This window comes from Perognathus longimembris, chromosome 12 (genome assembly GCF_023159225.1).
Source record: "Perognathus longimembris pacificus isolate PPM17 chromosome 12, ASM2315922v1, whole genome shotgun sequence".
NCBI lineage: Eukaryota > Metazoa > Chordata > Mammalia > Rodentia > Heteromyidae > Perognathus > Perognathus longimembris.
The window spans coordinates 20,521,331-20,541,205 of NC_063172.1; the positions used below are offsets into that span (position 1 = coordinate 20,521,331).

The 19,875-nt window shown below is 34.6% G+C and overlaps 1 protein-coding gene across 3 annotated transcripts in view; it reads left to right on the forward strand.

Annotated features, from left to right (window-relative positions):
* Csmd3 (CUB and Sushi multiple domains 3) overlaps positions 1 to 19,875 on the forward strand; it is an 860,328-nt gene that overhangs the window by 521,369 nt on the left and 319,084 nt on the right. For all 3 annotated transcript variants that reach the window (XM_048358905.1, XM_048358906.1, XM_048358908.1), the window contains one exon: positions 13,246 to 13,384. In XM_048358905.1, the coding sequence (XP_048214862.1) occupies positions 13,246 to 13,384 (139 nt within the window). The remainder of the gene's footprint in view (positions 1 to 13,245; positions 13,385 to 19,875) is intronic.

Genomic DNA, 19,875 nt, shown 5'->3' on the forward strand with positions numbered 1-19,875 from the left:
CTTTCCTTCACAAGAGCCCAAAAGCTATACCCTTATGAACACATAAGATGATGCTAAGTGAAATGAACTCCATGTTATGGAAACGATTGTTATATCACTGTTGTAACTACTTTCAATGTGCTATGTGTAACTGTAGCTTCTATTATTGATGATCTTCTTGTATCCCCTTCCTGTGGTTGTACTTACACTATCTCTGTATCTTATATGAGTGTATTGGAAACCGTGTATACTGGTATTAGAACTAGGAAATTGAAAGGGAATAACAAAATTGAGAGACACAGGGTAAAAAAAGACAAATACAAAAGCAATACTTGTAAAACTGTGTGGTGTAAATGAACTGAACAACTCAAGGAGAGGAAAGGGAAAGGGGAAGGGGAATGAGGAGGGAATGAGGGATGAGGTAACAAACAGTACAAAAAATGTATCCAATGACTAACGTATGAAACTGTAACCTCTCTGTACATCAGTTTGATAATAAAAAATTTAAAAAATTTCCCATAGGCAAAAAAAAATAATAAATAAATTGGGGCTGGGAATATGGCCTAGTGGCAAGAGTGCTTGCCTTGTGTACATGAAGCCCTGGGTTCGATTCCCTATCACCACATATATAGGAAATGGCCAGAAGTGGCACTGTGGCTCAAGTGGCAGAGTACTAGCCTTTAGCAAAAAGAAGCCATGGATGGTGCTCAGGCCCTGAGGCCAAGCCCTGGACTGGCCAAAATAAATAAATAAATAAATAAATAAATAAATAAATAAATAAATAAATTCACTTTCCTATTAGTGTGACCAGGAATCTATTCTACCTGTCAAAGTGCTAGGAAATTTGAGACAAAGGAGGTGAATGTCATGTCATAACACCATTTAGATTTCATTCATCTCCTCACTTCTTTCTGGGTGTATCTCTTGAAATTTGGATATGATTCTTTCACTTAGTATTTTACTGGAAGGGACTAATGGAGTCCTAGATTTCTTGCACTGTGTCAAGCAATTCTAAGGATAGCTATCTGTTCAATGATAGAATCCCTTAACACAGAGTAAACCTCCAGATGATTTCTTATGACTAATTTTTTTTTCTGTGAGCCTTAAAACTATGAACAAAACAAAATGTATATTTGACTTATGAGAGAGATTTTTCTTTGAGGCTTTGGGAAACCCATTTATCTCTGTCGACCCACATTCTGCTCATCCTGAGGGCCAACTCCAAGTGGCTGGGACAGTCTGTCTCATTTTTTGCCAAAAAATTTTATCCTCATTAGCCATACCTCAAATAACCTGAGCATCATATCTTGTCCTTCTTCCTTAAACACACACACACACACACACACACACACACACACACACACAAACACACAGCTATGAATAATTCATTTTTTCTCAGTTTTCACTTGCTTTACCAAATTCATGGATTTCTGTGACTCTTAGTAGTGGAATTAAGCCTGTGATTATTTGGTAAATTGACTTTAAGACAGTTATAAACTTGATCCTTCAAATCTGAATCTAACTTTTCCTGGTGAATGTCAGTCAGGCTTTTTAAGATTTACTCTGGGTTCAGCACATAGCCAGAAAAATCTCTTTTTAACATTTACATGCAACTCAACTTATCTGGATATTTATGTCTTTTGTGTGAAGCCAACTGGCAGGAGATGACAGTTTTGATGGATTGAAATCACAAATAGAACCTAATGCTCAATGTGTTCAGTAGGGTTCAGAACCTCAAAAGCCCAAAGGAGGAACAAAATAACTAAAATAAATTAAAAGTGTTAATGAAAACACTCTATTCCCATAATGGGCAGGTGTGTTTTGTGAGAAATAATTACAGATAAATATTTCTGTACCTAACCACAACAGCTACTATTTTACTATTGAAAATTGGCATTAGCCTACACAGAACCTTCCTGAACACACGACTAAAATGTGATCTGCTACCAAAATTAGTTTATCTATAATATCTTTTCTTGAATGGTGCATTTTCCCTAAATGGTGCCAATATCCTAACCTATCAACTTGGAATTTATATAATGCCTGTGTCTTAAAATCCTCCCCCCTTTGAATTACACCCCTCAATTTGATCAATATGACATAGAACAATTTCTACTAATCATTTAACCATTGATAGGACTATACTAATTATAACTAGTGTAGTTAAAGAACAATTTATACCTAACAGTCATTAATCTATTCTTTTATTTGAGATGTAACAGAAATGTTAATATATAACAAAAATGCTAATATTAACAGAAATGTTAATATATGAAATAAAAATGTTAATAGTTTTAAACTATCCACATTCAAAGTACTGTCACCTATAAAAATCAGCAGCAGCAGCAGCATTATCAATGTCACTGTCTTCATCATTATTTCTCTTCCTCTCTGTTTCCCACAGATACAATCCTTCCTTCACTAAGATGTTTTTCTCCTCATTCTCAGTGTTCCTTACTCTGGTGTATACTTTTGCTCACATGTGTTCAGCATCTCTGTCCCTTTCATAGCATTGTAGTTAACATGAAACTTAATTCACTGTATGTAGGGCATAGAAAAATGAGTTCAGTTGGGCATTGGTGCCTCATGCTTGTAATCCTAAACACTTAGGAGGCTGAGACTTGAGGGTTGCAGTTTGAAGCCAGTCTGGGTAAGGAAGTTCGTGTGACATATCTCCAGTTTACCACCAAAAATACTAAAAGTACAGCTGTGGCTCATGTAGTAGAGTTCTAGATTTCAGTGAAAAGAATCTCAGGAACAATACCCTAGCAATGAGTTGAAACCAAATGGCCTGCACCAAATAAATAAATAAACAAATAAATAATGAAAATGAGCTCATCCTTTTTTCTTGGCAGAAAGCATTACCCACTTAGAACAAAAAAACACAAACTAACAATTTTTATCTATACACTGGAAATCCATGAATAGCCACCACAGGTTTTCAACAGAAATTCTGTCTCCTTGGAAGCTTGGTGAATATATTCTCCACCTTATTATAAAAAATTATGCATTTTCAAGGAAGAGAGATAATGTTTTAGACATATCTTTTTAAGCTACTTTCTGAGTTGCATTCCTACTTTACAAATCCTTGCTTCTATATTTGCTACCACTAAAAACCCCAATGAATCCAAGAACTTAAAAGAGATATGAGACTTAGGATAAAACAAATAAGTTCTCTTCCTAGGTGTCAAACAGTGAGTACTAAGTCGTTTTGAGATTTTTAAAGTCAAGACAGTTGGACATAAATAAATTCTCCTATCTCTATTACAGCCACAGAAACATTTCCTGAGTATGAGGATTTAGTATCCATTGGCAAATGTCATTTTTTTAAAAATAAAAGTGTTATTCAATTACTCATGTAGACTGAGATTATTTGTGACAGCAAAACTGAAAGATTAAAATGTATGCATTATTTTATTATAAGATCTATAATCTGTGCCATTTATCATTTATAATCAAACATTTTCCAGTGGTTTAATTTTGAAAATTGTTTAGCATTTTCGGAAAAAATAAGCTTTGTTAAATTTTAATTTTAGTAAATAGGCCATTCAGAGTCATTTTTCTCCCTTCCTTTCTCTTCATCTGTGTGACATGAGCCAATGTCGCAAAGCCATGTCTTGGATACTTACTCTTAATAATTTTATTTCTTCTATAGATGATTTTTACTCATTTTCATGTAGTAATACCTTTCAAATTCACACATGCACACATACACACATACACATCTGCATTTTTCACAGTTAGACCTACACATTTCAAATTCTACTCAACATCATCCCTTAGATGTTCAATAAGCTTCTCAAAATTAACCTGTACAAGCTTAGCTACTCTAACCCACATCAAAGCACGTCTGCTACCCTGACAAACCTTTCCACCACTGTTAGTAGCATTGTCACTATTTCAGTAAATGGGATCACATTGTTTAAGATATTCCTGACTCCTTTCTCACTAATGTGTCATAACCAATACCTCAAGAGAACTCCTTAGCTCTCCCTTTGAAATACACATAGATACTAGCCAGTTCTTATTATCCCCATTCCTGACATCTTTGGGACAGCCACCAATATCTCTGACCTCATTTGGGGAGGGGAACCTTTAACAAGTCTCATTGCTCCTATTCAGGTTTGCTCTCAATATAGAAGCCAAAGTGATGTACCTCTCTTCTCTAAAAATACCTGGTATCTAGAGAATTCTGTCCTGAATAGTAGCTTGCTTTTCTCTCCTAAAGCTCATGTATACAGTGGAATTTGTAGTTTAAATTTAGAAATGGAGACTGGGGATATGGAGCAATTGGCAAAGAGCTTGACTAGTAAGCATAAGGTCCTAAATTCAACCCAAGTACCTTTAAATAAAATAAGATACATTTAGAAGTGGATTACTGTTTGTTTTATTCGTGACGATTGGTTAATGGTTTCTTCATAATATTTTCCTGTAATCTGTGTCCCAGAAAGCTCTTATGCATATGCACTATCTACTTTTGTCTTCCTTTTGTTCTGGTTTTCTGTGCCCTCTACCAATTGCACTGTAGCCAGCAATGCCTTCATTAATATAGTACAATCTCCCCAACATATATGTAGTAGAATATTGGCCTTCTGGATTACATAATTATGTTCTTGAATATGAATGTTTTGTTCTAACACATTTCAGAATGTTTTGTAAAATGTTCACTCATGCAAGAATTTCTTTGCCCTCATAATAGAACTCTCTGAATCTCTATGGCACATATGCCTTCCTACTATGTGTCAGATATCTGAGAAAATCCTTCAGATGAATAGGATGGACCTGAACTCCTTGCAGAACTGTTGTGGAGAGAAGCCTAGTCTGGCATGCCTAATCAACTTTCCCTTTGAGGATTAGGGGTTTTCCCTTGAATCTCAATTAACCTCAGAGGAAGGGAAATCTGTCTCCTTCTCATGCATTATGTACTCTTTGAAATCTTTTGAGACAACATTTTACATCAACAATTGATTTGTGGCTGCAAATAGCCAGGATGTTTGTTTATATGCATACATATTTATATGTAACTATAAACATCTCTTATTAATCATATATAATTGAATTTCAGGTCTCATTGATGTCTGCGATAAGAAAATTACTTTTAATATACCTGTAATGGTTTTCTTATAGTTTACACTGAACTATCCATGAAAAAGGAGAAAAAGGGACCAAGGAAGTGGGGAAAAAATGGAACTGGAATTCAAGCTTCTTTGTAATTTTTGCTTTTTAATCTTGAACTTAACTCTTGCTTTCTCATTTTGTCTTAGGGCTAGTGCTAGAGAAAGTTGGAAGTCAGAGAAGTTAGGGGGCCTGTTAAATCAACAATTACCAAGCAAGTTAAGAAAAGGAAATAAAAGAAAAAAATAAAGTGGAGCCACCATTGTTAGATGAGGTTCCAAAGGGTTTTGTCAGGCAGCCATGTACAGAGCAGTATTTATCAAACAAAGGCTCGTATTCCTGGAATGCCTCCACATTATGTCTAGGCCCTATATCTTCACATTCATATGACATAACAACATAACAAATGTGGAAAATGGAAAAATGAATTTACTTAATAAAAGATGAACCACAAACCAGGAATGTAAGTGTTAATACTCTGTCCTAGGACATGCTTTCTTGGCCAGGGTTGTAGTAGGTATCCCACCCTCAACCCAACATAGAATTTCCCCAGCCCTGGGCCTCTAGTTTCATTAGACTGTTTGCTTTCTAATTCAATTATTATCAAGTTCTAGGTACAAACTCAGACCTCATAGTTCCAAAATCCCTTCAGAACACCTGAGTGACACTTCCCAGATGGAAGAGTATCTACATTTGCAAAACACCAGATGTCCCTACCATTTTCATTAGTCCAAGTGTGTTTTATCTGAATGCAGTCTGAAACAATTTAGACTCTGTGAATGAGATCCTTTCCACTAACCATAATACCCAAAACAGCCCATGTTTCAGCTGTATTTAATACACTTTCATTAGGCATTAAAAAAATGAAGTACATCTATCTTATATTGCTCATACTTTATATTTCTCTTACTTTGCTTTTGTTGTTGTTTCAAAGAGAAGATTAGAAGCAACAACATGCATTTCACTAATATATCCAAATCACTGCTTCATCTTAGCAGCTTGTGAGATCAGAATCTTGAAAATATAGATCACTTACATCCTGTTTTGTTTTGTTGTGGACCATGGAGCCTACAGAATAAACACAAAATAAAGATTAGGATAAGAGATCTTGTTCATTTGGGGTTTCCTGGTCCCACCTTACAATCACTAGAAGTTTATTCTGGAAGTTTTACATTTGCAGTTCCTTAGGTATCTGCTAGTTTAAAAGTCTTTGAAAATCCTAATTACTGCCTGAAACCATGAACTTCCCCTCTCTTCTACTAACAATATACTGACCGACAGCAACAAGAAAACACACTTGACTTTCTCCCATACAAGCTAGTATGTCTCATTTCATGTCTGTATTCATTGTCTACCTCTCCCTGACCCTACCTTCTATTGGTTCTTTAATCTGAACTCCCCTCTGGCAACTTTTATGTCAATATTTTTTCTTCCTTCCCTAGAGTACCACCTGTCTTCTCTTTATATTTCCAGACCATTTACCCAGCTCAAATGTGCTTATTGTATTTCAGATTACTGATGATGGTTTCTTGTAAAAGAAAATGTGTCTTAAAGTCAGATATGATATCATATCAGTATATATTTTTAAATTTCAGCAGAGAATACATTATCATACATATAGAAGAAATACTGTATATAAATTAATGGATTATATATTATTGGGAAATAACTTAAAATAAGAATTTATATCCTCAAAATAATACTAGAAATATTTTGACTGAATATTGTTTTTTATTATTTGATACATTTCTATCTGGATTTGACATTTAGTAAAGAGAAGAATAAATGTTTAAATAGATACCTCCTTTAGAAAATTAATGAGTAAATACATCACAGAAGTGATTGCTAAACTGGAATCAAAATATTTAATTTTAATTTCAGATTTGCAACTTTTTCTGATCAAATATTGTATTTCCCCATTTATAAAACTAGCAAGGTAAAGAACATAGCAGTTATTTTCAAAAGCAAATTATCTATAAGATCATTCTAAACACAAAATACTGCAAATTGTCTTAATTGATGTAACAGCAATAACCAGCTCTTGATGTACTAGTCAAAATGGAAATGGCCTTCAATGATATGAAAATTTCAGGCATTGAAAATACTACAGAATTTGTCATGCTGGGTCTTGAGGGACTAGGAGGGTAAAAAAATGTTTTACTGTCAATATATTCACATATTTGGAGTATTTCATGAGTATGAAAGAAAGTTTTCCACAACAGTGAAATAGGCAAGAAAGATTTTATTCAGAATTATTACAGTAAGGAAGAGATAATGTGTTTACAACTTTTGAAAAGGAGGAAGGGTTTTAAAGTTCAGGTAGCTCTTTGTAGAAAAAATGGGAATGTGATAAGGTCATTTATGTCTGATAATTGGATGTTTTTATAATTGGAGTTTGTGAAGTATAGCATCTAATCCTCTTGAAGAGACTAGAAGGGCTTTTGGTAACATTTCAAAGGGATACCTGCCAGGTTATTAAAGAAGAAATTCTGGTTTACAAAACTAGTAATCTGGAAGAAGGTTTATATCTCAAACAAACTGATACAGAAAGCATGAATTTTCTAAATAAATGCCTTATATCAAGTAAGGTAGGGAGCCCAGAGCTCCAGATGCTACTTTCTTTTATTATTCTTTATTATTCTTTTTGACCTTCAACCTCAGCAATGAATCTCATTGGCTTCCCACATGTGACTTCACTCCTTCACGTTCCCCACTTTAGTAAATGGAACAAATTTACATCCTGTCATATCTACCACAAGCCACGAGAACCTTATATTGTTCATGCTTGTTGGGGATTATTATGGCCTGGGGAAGGCTGCCCTTCCACCAGCTTTGGGACAATGGAAGTCCCTCCCACCTTCTGGCCTCCACCCCTTGGGAGGTGAACACGTGTGTGCCACCATGATGGGGTTGTCCCGCCCACAAAGGGAAGTTTCGTGATGTCACTTGATGAACGTGACCCCTAGCCTATGACTGGCCCTTTGGCCAGCCCCCTTTCTTTCCCGCCATTACTTCTATATAAGTGCCCTTCCATATTAAAGTCTTTGAGACGCTTCCCACCACCGCAGCGTGTCCCTGATGCCTTCCTTTTCGCCTCCGCCCTTGGTAACATGTGGGGGGACTGGGGGGAGGGGAGGCTTCAGCAACCCTTCCTCAACTTAGCGCTTGCCCATGTGAGCACGCCTTTGGCCTTCCGCTGGCGGAGGGCCAGGCTGAGTGCTCTTTCATAGATTTTGTGGTTACCATTCTCCCCGTGGGGGGAGAAAGGGGTTGTCCAAACCCCAACAATGCTTGTGTCATGTCATCAATAAATGTTCTTACTTCTGCCTCCTGAATATCTTCTTCAGCTCCACAATGTGACAGAATTATTTCTGAATCTAATTATCTCTTTCTTAATATTAATAATAATCTCCAAACTGATCTCTCAAGCCTTGAGTGTACTAACTCTAATCCATAAGTTCCATTTAAATGAAAACCTTATCTTTATATACATATGTATGTGTATATACATATGACTCATTTTTAATATAAATAAGTAGAAAATCAAGTGGTGAGGAATCAAGTCTTGCACAGTTTTCACATGTCAAGAGAAATTAATAAACCAAAATCTTTCTGAGAATGAAGTGAGGCAAGTGCCTACAAAATTATAAGAAAGAAAAAAGGAGAAAGCCTGAGGAACTAAGTATAGGCTACTAACAACCTTACCGGAAATAAAAAGATCTATCAGTCAGAAAGCCATCTTCAAGGACTTCAATTCTCGCTATTTAATCCATGGCCTCTGTTAGTAGAAAGATGGCACAAGTTGGCTGATATGGGTGGAAATGCTGTCTTCCAGTGGCATTTCAACGCCACATGTTCTTTTCCTTTGCCTTATTTTTTTCTGCCAAACTTTCTTATCACTTTTAGTTATGTTCATGTCTTGCCTGAATTCTTCCCTTTGCCGGATGCAAACCATGAGGTTAACTGAGCTGCCCTAATACAACACGATGTCTGTAAATTTTCTATTGCTTACAACTCTCCTATCTCTCTTGTAACTTTCTTGAATCATCTCTTCTCCCTTCTTGATGTACTGGAATTACTTAAAATGACTCTATTGACTCAATTCTCCATACATTTGCACAATCCATTTCTTCTATGTACAATATCTTCTCCTCCTGGAGAAGTTGGATTTTCCCTTAAATACTCAAACGGAAAACTGTTTGTGAAGCCTATATTCATGTCCTTCACCATAGCCAAATTCTTGTTATAGAATGTAGTACATTTTATATATTGCTTATTCTTCTATGTCCTGTATATTAAATAAATGAAGAGCAAATGTTGAGCAGCTTAATGACATTTAGAAATAAATGTCTAGTCAGATCACTTTTCCTCAAATCCCTGATTGCTAATGTGCAACTTACTTTCATTCTCTCCACATCAATGTTCTTGTCTATAGTAACATGACTGAGTGGCTGAATTATTTTGAGCATTCGATAACATAATGCTGGAGGGTACCTTAACAGAATGCCTGGCACACAGGGAACATTCAGTAAATATGATTGTATTGCATAACTGGAATCTTGTTAAATGAATGAATGAATGAGACATTAAAAATAACTTATTATGGTCTTGGTCTCTTTCCTATTTTTATGTATTCCACTTCCTTTTTCAGAAAAGGCAGTTATGATCATTTAAATGAATCTTCCTTATAACTACTTATTTTAGAGTTGGAGACCTAGGAGGTTATGTTAGGCCTAAAATGTGTAAGCATTTCTTAAATTCCAATAGCTACCATGCACTTTCAAAAATTTTAGAAATAATATAACTGATGCATAAATATATGAAAGCTATTTCTGCTTGGAAAAATCAAAAGGTGTTATTTAAGTTAAAATAAAAGTGTCTATTTAAAAATATTAAATACTACAGGCAATGTATGGATTTAGCAAAGTGCAAGTCTTGTTCAACTCAGTATCATTATGTTTATATTATTCATTTTATTTAGGTTTATCTAGAAATACCATCTCTTCCTGTAATATTATTAAGAAGTCTTTGTTTCAAAGTTCACTCCTTATTTTTTGGAATGTTATCCTACTTTCTCTAGCTTATCTTGCAACAGATTATATGCAGTATTTTTTTCATCTTCCTCTTGATTATTTTCTTTATACTTGGCTGATTCATTTTGGGAAAATGATCCTTTGCTGCAGATTCATTGGAACTCTTTTCCTGCCATCTCATTTTTAGCTTCTTCAATCAATTGTGTTTTCCCAAATGATTCAGTGTACAACCTTTTCCTTCCGCTGCATGCCACCTGGAGAGTCTCTCCCTACACATTTGGAGTAGTAATTTTGGACAGTCCCAACCCTAAAAGTAAAGATAAACAATTTTTAAAAACTTGCATAAGTAGGGCCTGTGATCTAAGGATAACTTCTGGAAAGCCGTTACAGAAAATATGCAGAAACCACATCTTTATGCTACTCCAACATTGTGTCTCCTTGACACTTTGGACAGAGGGATTAGTACAAATATCACTTAGCACTTTGCTGTTTAATCTTTTTCTAGCTCATTACTTAATTGTTAGTTGTATGACTAATTCCTTCATTTAATGATGATTAAACTGAGTGCACAAATACTTTTTTCCGGACTGAGTTGATAATATAACAAAGGTTTCTGTTGAAATGCTTTCAATTTTTAGGTTTCTCTTTCCCATTAAAATTTTTAGCTTGTCTTTTAAAATATGGTAATGTAAATGACTGTTATGCATATAATTTAATTTCTGAAGTACATAATAACCTTTCTGGAGACCTAATTATGAGTCATCATAACTAGAAGGGTAAATAATCCTTATGAAAATGGTCTCCTTTTAAAACTTTATAGGAATGTCAAAGTCTCCTCTGGGAGAAAAAAAAAGTTTGCTTTTCTTTAATGAGGTTCTAGGGCTGGGAACATGACCTAGTGGCAAGAGTGCTTGCCTCGAATACATGAAGCCCTAGGTTCTATTCCCCAACACCACATATATATAGAAAATTACCAGAAGTGGCACTGTGGCTCAAGTGGTAGAGTGCTAGCCCTGAGCAAAAAGAAGCCAGAGACATTGCTCAGTCCCTGAGTCCAAGGCCCAGGACTGGCAAAAAAAAAAAAAAAAAAGTTCTATTGCATACAAACATATTTGGCAACTTCACATAGAAAATACTCAATCTGGCACATGCTTGTAATCCCAAAATTAAGGTGGCTGAGGCTTAAGGTTTAGACAATTTGAAGCCTATAGGTGAGAGAAATCTAATCGGGAACATATGAACAAACAAACAAGAAAAAATAAAACTTTACACAAATGTATATCATTGTACTTGATAATTAGGTTATTATATCATTACTAATTTTTAGTTACTTTTAAAAACAGAAGATAATAAAAATAGTGTTGACAACAATAGGTTTTAGAAATTCCCTAAGAAAAAATAAAAAGAAATTAGTAAAAAAATAAAGAAGAAATAATAAGTGGAAGTTTTAAATCCATAGTAGTAAGTCATAGAAAAGAATATAATGTGTTGAAAATTTAAATTATATGTATATAATATATACACATAAATCAATATACATATAATTTATATACATTATATATGCATATGTGTGTATCCTCATAATCTTCAGCATTTAAAAAATTCTGCTATGGTATTATTTTACCTGTGGTTATTGGTTGAAAAGAGAACATGCAAATGTAGCTGAGCTATGGCATGAAGGGCCAAAGAAAGAAAAGGCAAGAGATCAGTAATGGAAGGCCTACTCGACTTGTAGAGTAAGAGAAAGATGCCATTTTACGGACATGGTAAGATGTGTGAAGTAAATAATTGGTCTGGTTGATGAATGATGGTTAGTTTTAGTGGGTGCTGGGACACAAATGTCTGTATACACCAGAGATGAGTTATAGTAAATTAAACTAAGATATTGAAGAAATAGGAGTGAGGTTGAGGACAGATTGGATGTAGAAATAAACATTAAGGATAAGGGAACTAGGAAGAATGAGTCCTCATAGCTCTCTGATGATTCCAGTGAATGGATAGATAGTGTTGTCATTTATCAATACAGGAACTCATAGAATTTGATTATTTTTGAGTTTTTGTTTTCCAAAAGTTTACTAGTAAATGATTTCAACTCTTTAAAGTAAAGCCTAAGCAGTTTACCAGCTCTCTCTCTCTCTCTCTCTCTTATTTAGAACACTTAGAGAGCAGTGTTTATAGTAAGTGATCTAACCATTGGAGCATATGGAAACTGTAATATCATCATGCTTTCTCTTGTGTTTGAATTTAAGGAAATGAAGTGTATAAAATACAATAATATTCATGACAAGTAGATAATTTAAATTTGATGTTAAAGAGGATCAAAATATATGTCCAGGAAAGTGACTTTTTCTATAAAATTGTGTGATATTCTTCCAAAAGATGAACCATGAGCAAAAAGGCATTTTAGCAGATAAGAAATAAATTGACGATTGAATCAATTATAGCACTAATTCTAGAAAATAAAAGGTCACAGTTTTGGACAATCTGTAGCCTTGACTAGTAGGATCTGAAACACACAAGATGTAAGAGATTAACAAAAAAAGCTTGCAGGGCACTGGTGGTTCACATGTATAAACTAATGTCATCAGGAGACAGATCTGAGAATTGCAGTTCAAAGCCAGCCTGGACAGGAAAGTCCTTGAGACTCTTTCCCCTAATTAGTAACCAGAAAACTGGAAGTAGCACTGTGGTTCAAATGGTAGAGCTTTAGCTTTGAGTAGAAAACAACTCAATTACAGTGCCTGGTTGTGAGTTCAAGCCCAATGGCTGACAAAAAAAAAATTAAGAACAGCTCAAAATATATTATTTCTTTAAGCTGTAAAGATGTGGGATATGATGGAAAGATAAACAGGTATTTAGAAAAATCACTCCGAAATTTGAAGATGAGGAGAATCGGTTTATTGATTGACATAAATATCACTATATCACATTTTTAAGTGAAATGCTTTTAGGAGAAAAACTAATCACTGATTACCAGAAGGAATTGACACAATTATGCATTTACTTTTAAAAACAGTATTGACTAGTATTTAATAGAGATAAAAGTTATAATTGGTAATAAAAAATAGTACTCCCATGTCATTTGTAGTCTTACTTGTTCTGTGGTTTTCTTTTTCAGCTCCATGTGGTGGCCATTTTTCAGCTCCAAGTGGTGTGATCCTCTCTCCGGGCTGGCCAGGATACTATAAAGACTCTTTGAATTGTGAGTGGGTGATTGAGGCTGAACCTGGACACTCTATCAAAATTACCTTTGAAAGGTCTCTGCAAATGTTTTATTTTTCTACCTTTTCAAGGAAAAATGATGTAAAATAATAGATGACATTCTCCATTGTTTTTAAAGCCTGATCAATGCATAACTTATTACAATAGTCAATCGTTGCTCCTGGAATGATTTAAGTTGTTTACCCCTTCTGACCTTTCAACCTGTTTTCAAGTTAATTTTCTATTTGTGTAATGCTGTTTCTATAGTACTGAAATATGCAAGACCGACCTTTTTGGTTTCCTGTACATGAACATTACTGAGATAGGAACATATGACCTTTAATTTAATGGGTTCAGTTTTCCTGTATATTGAAAGGCCTGTGAATTCTGTTATGCTAGGTTTAAGAAAACAACAGTGCTATAAAAGATTCAAATTCATAGGTAATTGCAGCCCAAGTGTGCCCCTGTACATACAACCATACAGAGTAATAGATGTCTCAGTCAACATTCTGTATTAATAACTATTGATATTTGCTCTCCTTTGAGATGAAAATTACTGATCAATTAATCTTGATAGGCTCTAATTTTGAATGAAAAGTTAAAAGAATGAAGCTTCTGGTCTACTATTGGATCAATATCTCAAATTCAAAATTCCCCAATTGTATTTCAAACTCCTCTCATCTATCAACCTGTTTCTGATAAATTAACAATATTTTAATATAATTTTATTGTTATTGTTAAGGTATTGTATACAGGGTTTACCATTTCAGAAGTAAAAACATGAATAGAATTATTTTAGACAATGTCACCCTCTGCTCCTAAGTCACATAGGTAATTTTCTACATGCTGTATATTACAAAGCATGATTGCATTTCTTCATCTTCCTCCTTCCATTTCTGTACTATACCCTCCCCGGGGCAAAACAGCAGCATCAACACCAGCAACAACACCAGCATCAAAAACAGTTACCTCTACTAGCAACAACAACAATAATAGAAAAAAAATTCTATTTCCTGGAATTTGTTTCAAAAATATTATATTTTAAGCAGTGGATCCACTTGATAACACAGTGCAACAGAATAACTTGAGTTTTTCCTTAATGGTTGATTAGAAACCCTGCTGGAAGTCTCCATGAATCAAAGTCTTTCATTGAATCAGTCTAATACTAAGAAATACATAGAAAAAAAAAAGATACTATTTTGAATAGGTGGTAAGTGTTAAACATGTTTTAAATGCATCATCCTACCTTATTATGACCCTGATAATGTGTCAGGACTGAAGTAATAAAGTACCTAAAAAACAGAAATTAGTTTCTTTCAGTTCAGAAGGATAAACTTCTAAGATCCAAAAGATTTTTCTTCTGATCTTTATCTTTGTCCTGTAGATGTTATGTTTGCTGTCTTCACATGGGTTCCTGTCTCTGTATATCCTTATCCTTGTTTCTTCTTCTTCCATGTATATCAGTCATACAGGTCTGCAGGCCACTCTTCTGACCTCATTTTCTTCTTTAGAGCCTTTTTATCATCAACATACTCTGAAATATGGGTTGAGATTCCAAAATATGGATTTCATAGACATATTTGAGTCTCTAGAAATATTCTACATATGTCTTAGTACATATGTACATATGTCTACATATGTCTACATATATTCTTCATATGTCTAGTGAGTATCACTATTGGTATTGGTTCACCTTCTGTCCTGTCATTTCCATGATTCCCTTTACCTTCCCCAAATAAGATAAGCTTATATACAAGACAAAGTGTACCACAATCAGAAACAGTGACCACAGAGAATAAACAAGAGGAGAAAAATAAAAAAGAGAGAAGCAATAACTGCAAAGAGTAGACTTAAAAAAGGAGGAAAAGAGACAACAAAAAATCCTCTTATTTCTATATCGTGTGGATCATTTAGATTAGCATAATTTTATATGGTCATATGTACATAGCTATTGGGCTATTGTGAACTTCCACTACAGCTATCTTAAATATATACCGATTATTACAAATGAGGGAAAACATGGAGCCTATGTTTCTTTGGGAGGGGCTTATTTCACTTAATATGTTTTTTTTTCCAATAGTCATTCTTTCTGATGGAAGCATAGAATTACATTGTGTATATATACCACATTTTCTTGATGGATTCATCTACTGATTAGCATCTGGGTTGATTACATATCATAGCAGTGGCAATAATTCTGCAATGAATTTGGTTGTGCTTACGGCTTTAGGGTGTCCTTGGTTCTGGTCATTTGGGTAAATGCCTAGGAGTAAGATTGCTGGTGTATAACAAAGGATATAACTAGCAAGATAAATAGAAGTCTCACAGACTGAGAGAAGATCTTTAGTAGCTATACAACAGACAAAGATTTCATATAAAAATATACTTAGAGCTCAAAATATTAAAGCTCCCTAATACATATCCTCAAAGAAAAAACTTACTGCCCTATTAATAGTCAAAAAGAAACTTCTTTGAAAAGAAAATAAGGATGGCCAATAGATACATGAAGAAATGATCAACATAAATGTAATGAAAATCAAAACCTCATTGAGATTGCACCTCACCCCAGTTAGAATGGCTATTATCAAGAAAACAAATAATAACAGATGCAGATGGTAATGTGGTCAAAAGGGTTCAACTGTTGGTGGGAGTGTAAACTTGTTGAATGACTCTGGAAAGCAATATGGAGGATCTTCAAAAGACTAAACATTGAGCTCCCCATTTTTTTTAGTACTATCTTTAAGTAGCTCTACAAAGAAGTTACCATTTAATGAAGAAGTTTATGAATAGTGTGTCTTGGTCGATGAAACCTCTTTTAACAGTCTTATCCAACCATTACAACCCACCCCCTTCCTTCACTTTCCTTAATTTTCAAGGACATACAATGATTTCTTGACTCCATTCTTCCCTGCACCCTTCTCCTCTTTGTTTACCCCTCTCCTCTTATGTTCACTCCACCCTTAGCAATATTTATGTTGCTTACTTTGATGAGCTTTTTTTACTTTTGCACATTTTTAAAAATTTTAATTTTAATTCCAATTTTATATACAGAAGAGTTATTTACAGTTTTATGTAAGTAAAGTAATGAGTACAATTCTTGTGAAACATGTTACCCTTCCATCATGTTTTTCCTTTGATGAGCTTTGAATTTTTTTATAAGGAACTTCACCATTTGAGTTCTCCTTGATTCTACCAAATATTTTAAAATGTAGATTACTTTTGTAGGGCTTTATTGGTTTCAAATTTAACTATATATTCTACTCAATAGTTGATAAAGATTGTATTGCCAGTGGCTTTAGTAAACTTGAAAACATTTATTTATATGGTACCAAATTTTCACCTCGTATGATTTTTCCATGACAGAGTGACATAAACTAACTCACTTAATTACATAAGATTCAGTTTGTTTTTGAAATACATAATTGAGCAAAATTGTATTAATTAAATTGGGTAGCTTCCAGAACTATATTGATTTGGCACTATAGGAGAGGTTTAGTGGTTTGTGTTTGGTTTGGTTTTTTTTTTTTTGTTTTATTTTGCCAGTTCTAGGGCTGGAACTCAGGGACTGAGCACTGTCCCTGGATTCTTTTTTGCTGAAGGCTAGCACTCTACCACTTGAGCCACAGCACTACTTCTGGATTTTCCTTTTTTTTTCTTTTTTTTTTTTTTGGCCAGTCCTGGGCCTTGAACTCAGGGCCTGAGCACTGTCCCTGGCTTCTTTTTTTGCTGAAGGCTAGCACTCTGCCACTTGAGCCACAGCACCACTTCTGCCCATTTTCTGTATATGTGGTGCTGAGGAATCGAACCCAGGGCCTCATGTATACGAGGCAAGCACTCTTGCCACTAGGCCATATTCCTAGCCCCACTTCTGGATTTTTCTGTATATATGGTGCTGAGGAATCGAACCATGGGCTTCACTTATATGAGGCAAGCACTCTACAACTAGGCTGTATTCCCAACCTAGGTTTAGTATTTTTAATTTGATAAATTAGAGCATTACATTTGTAGGGAAAGCATATTGGTCAATGAGGCATAATCTCTTATTGCCTCTGGTTTATATGTATTTTATATCAAGAATATGAGTTTGCAACTTCTTTTATTAAAGTTAAATAATATTTAATGCCAGGAGTCATAATGTAAAGCTAATTGAAATTCTTCACATTTTCTTATGTTTATATGCTCAACAATAACTATCAATGAGTGGTCCATACTAGTCATTTTAATTCAAAATCCAAATAAAATGGGATAATTTCAATTATATATTCAGAAGGAATTTTAATTCCTCATGAAATTTTCTGAAAACTATCACAATTTTCTTACCTGTGAGACACGAGGCTTCTTTAATCTCTTAACTGCTCATTATTTTGTTATGAGTATCATTCTCCTTGTCCTCTTGAAACAGAACAAAATGTCCTATGAAGGTATAACCAAAGAAGATTACTGTAAAAGATAGAATAATTGAAGATGAAGAGACCCTTCACCCATTCACATTGTCCTAACAGTTTCTATCACATGCATAGTGCATCCATCTCTCCAGTTCTTTCTTTTATACAACCTCTTCTTCATCTTTAAATATTGCTGCCTGTAGGAACTTCAACTCAACTCCTACTACTCCCCATTCTCTCCCTTAGTATTTAGGAGGGTAGGTTGTAGAATGCCAGTTACTTTGTTGTGCAGAGCACTTTAACTCTTTTTTTGAGTATCGCGTCTAGTGATATTCACAACTAGAAAAAAGTATTGCTTTGCTTTGCAAACATAGCAATGAAGTTTTCTTTTTCTTGTCTCCTGTTTTTCTTTTCTAAGTCAAACAGTAGTGTTTTCCTATGAAGGATTTAATCTTGGTCTACCTTCCAGCTGACTAAAACTCTACCTGACCTTTGCACTAACATTTTTTCATTTTCCTAAATTTAATTAAAAAATACAACATAAGTCTGAAATGTATTACTAGGAAATTAGTTTAAATGACAAGAACACAAAGTGCATTGTTATGCTCCAAACAATCCTATGTTTGCTAATGAGAATATCAATCATCATTAAATTATGCTATATTTTACTTTACATCTTTCAGTCCTAAGAAGGGTGCTTAGAATTGTGTACGTAAAAAGTTCTTTGACTACAAAAGAAAACCTGCAGTTCAGGGAATTCACATTTTAACTTTTTTAAAGTTTAGATTCTTTCTTGAAGCCTGTATTTTCTAGTTCCAGAATTCCCAATAAACATCTTTGACCTCTCCTCAACATCTGACCAACCTGAAATCTCTTCAGTGTTACGAGTTAACAATAGTTAAAATGATATCACCTAATTATTTTATATAAATAGGTTTGCTTATTATCCCTATTTCATTCATGTATTAGTGGTAAAACATAAATCTTTTCAATTAGCTAGAACCAAGAATGTAGAATAGAGGACCAATTTTCTTTCTTTTTTTTTTTTTTGCCAGTCCTGGGCCTTGAACTCAGGGCCTGAGCACTGTCCCTGGCTTCTTTTAGCTCAAGGCTAGCACTCTGCCACTTGAGCCACAGCGCCACTTCTGGCCATTTTCTATATATGTGGTGCTGGGGAATGGAACCTTGGGCTTCATGTATACAAGGCAAGCACTCTTGCCACTAGGCCATATTCCCAGCCCCAATTTTCTTAACTAAGGAGTCTTCCCAGCACCTATTACCAATTCTAGGAGAGTTGTAAGATGCCTGGGGTGGAGGTTTGAGATAACAGTCTAGAGTCCTGAAGATTTTGGCTTCTTCCCATGAGTATCATGAAGACTAACTTCTCAACTCAACCGGTTTCTTGTTCCTGAAATGAGCACTCCAGTAGCTACTAGGCTCAGCTCCCTTTATCACCTTGATATCAATCATTTCACAAAAAGATTCTGATTCTGAAATGTAATAATGGATTTGAATCAGTTATGTTCATGAGATTATCTCAAACAACTTCAGTGAAACCTTAAGAAGTATGATGACTCTTTTTTTGGTAGTTCTAGGACTTGAACTCAAGATTTAATCTTGCTGAGTACCACCCGAGTCATACTTTCAGTTCTTCACATCTTATTAATTTAATTTATTATTATTATTTATGTATTCTTTTTTGCCAATCCAGGGACTTGAACTCAGAGCCTGAGCACTGTCCCTGGCTTCTTTTTGCTCAAAGCCAGTGCTCTACCACTTGAGCCAAAGTGCCACTTCTGACTTTTTCTATATATGTGGTGTTGAGGAATTGAACCCAGGGCTTCATGTACAAAAGGCAAGCAATCTACCAGTAGACCATATTCCCAGCCCCCTTCATACTTTATTTTTCAGACAGGACCTCATGTCTTCCCACATATCCAGGTGAATACTAATATCCCTGGCTTATTAATTGAAATGTCATTTTGTTAACTTTGAGCTAGCCTCACATTGCTATCCTACTGATTTCAGACAGGATACAAAACAAAATAAAAGTATCACTAAACGTCATATACATTTCAAATTATTTAATGATTTTAAGTATACAAAATAGTTAATCATGCTTATTCTCAGTTCTGCAGGGGACTTTTATTTTTACTTCTTCC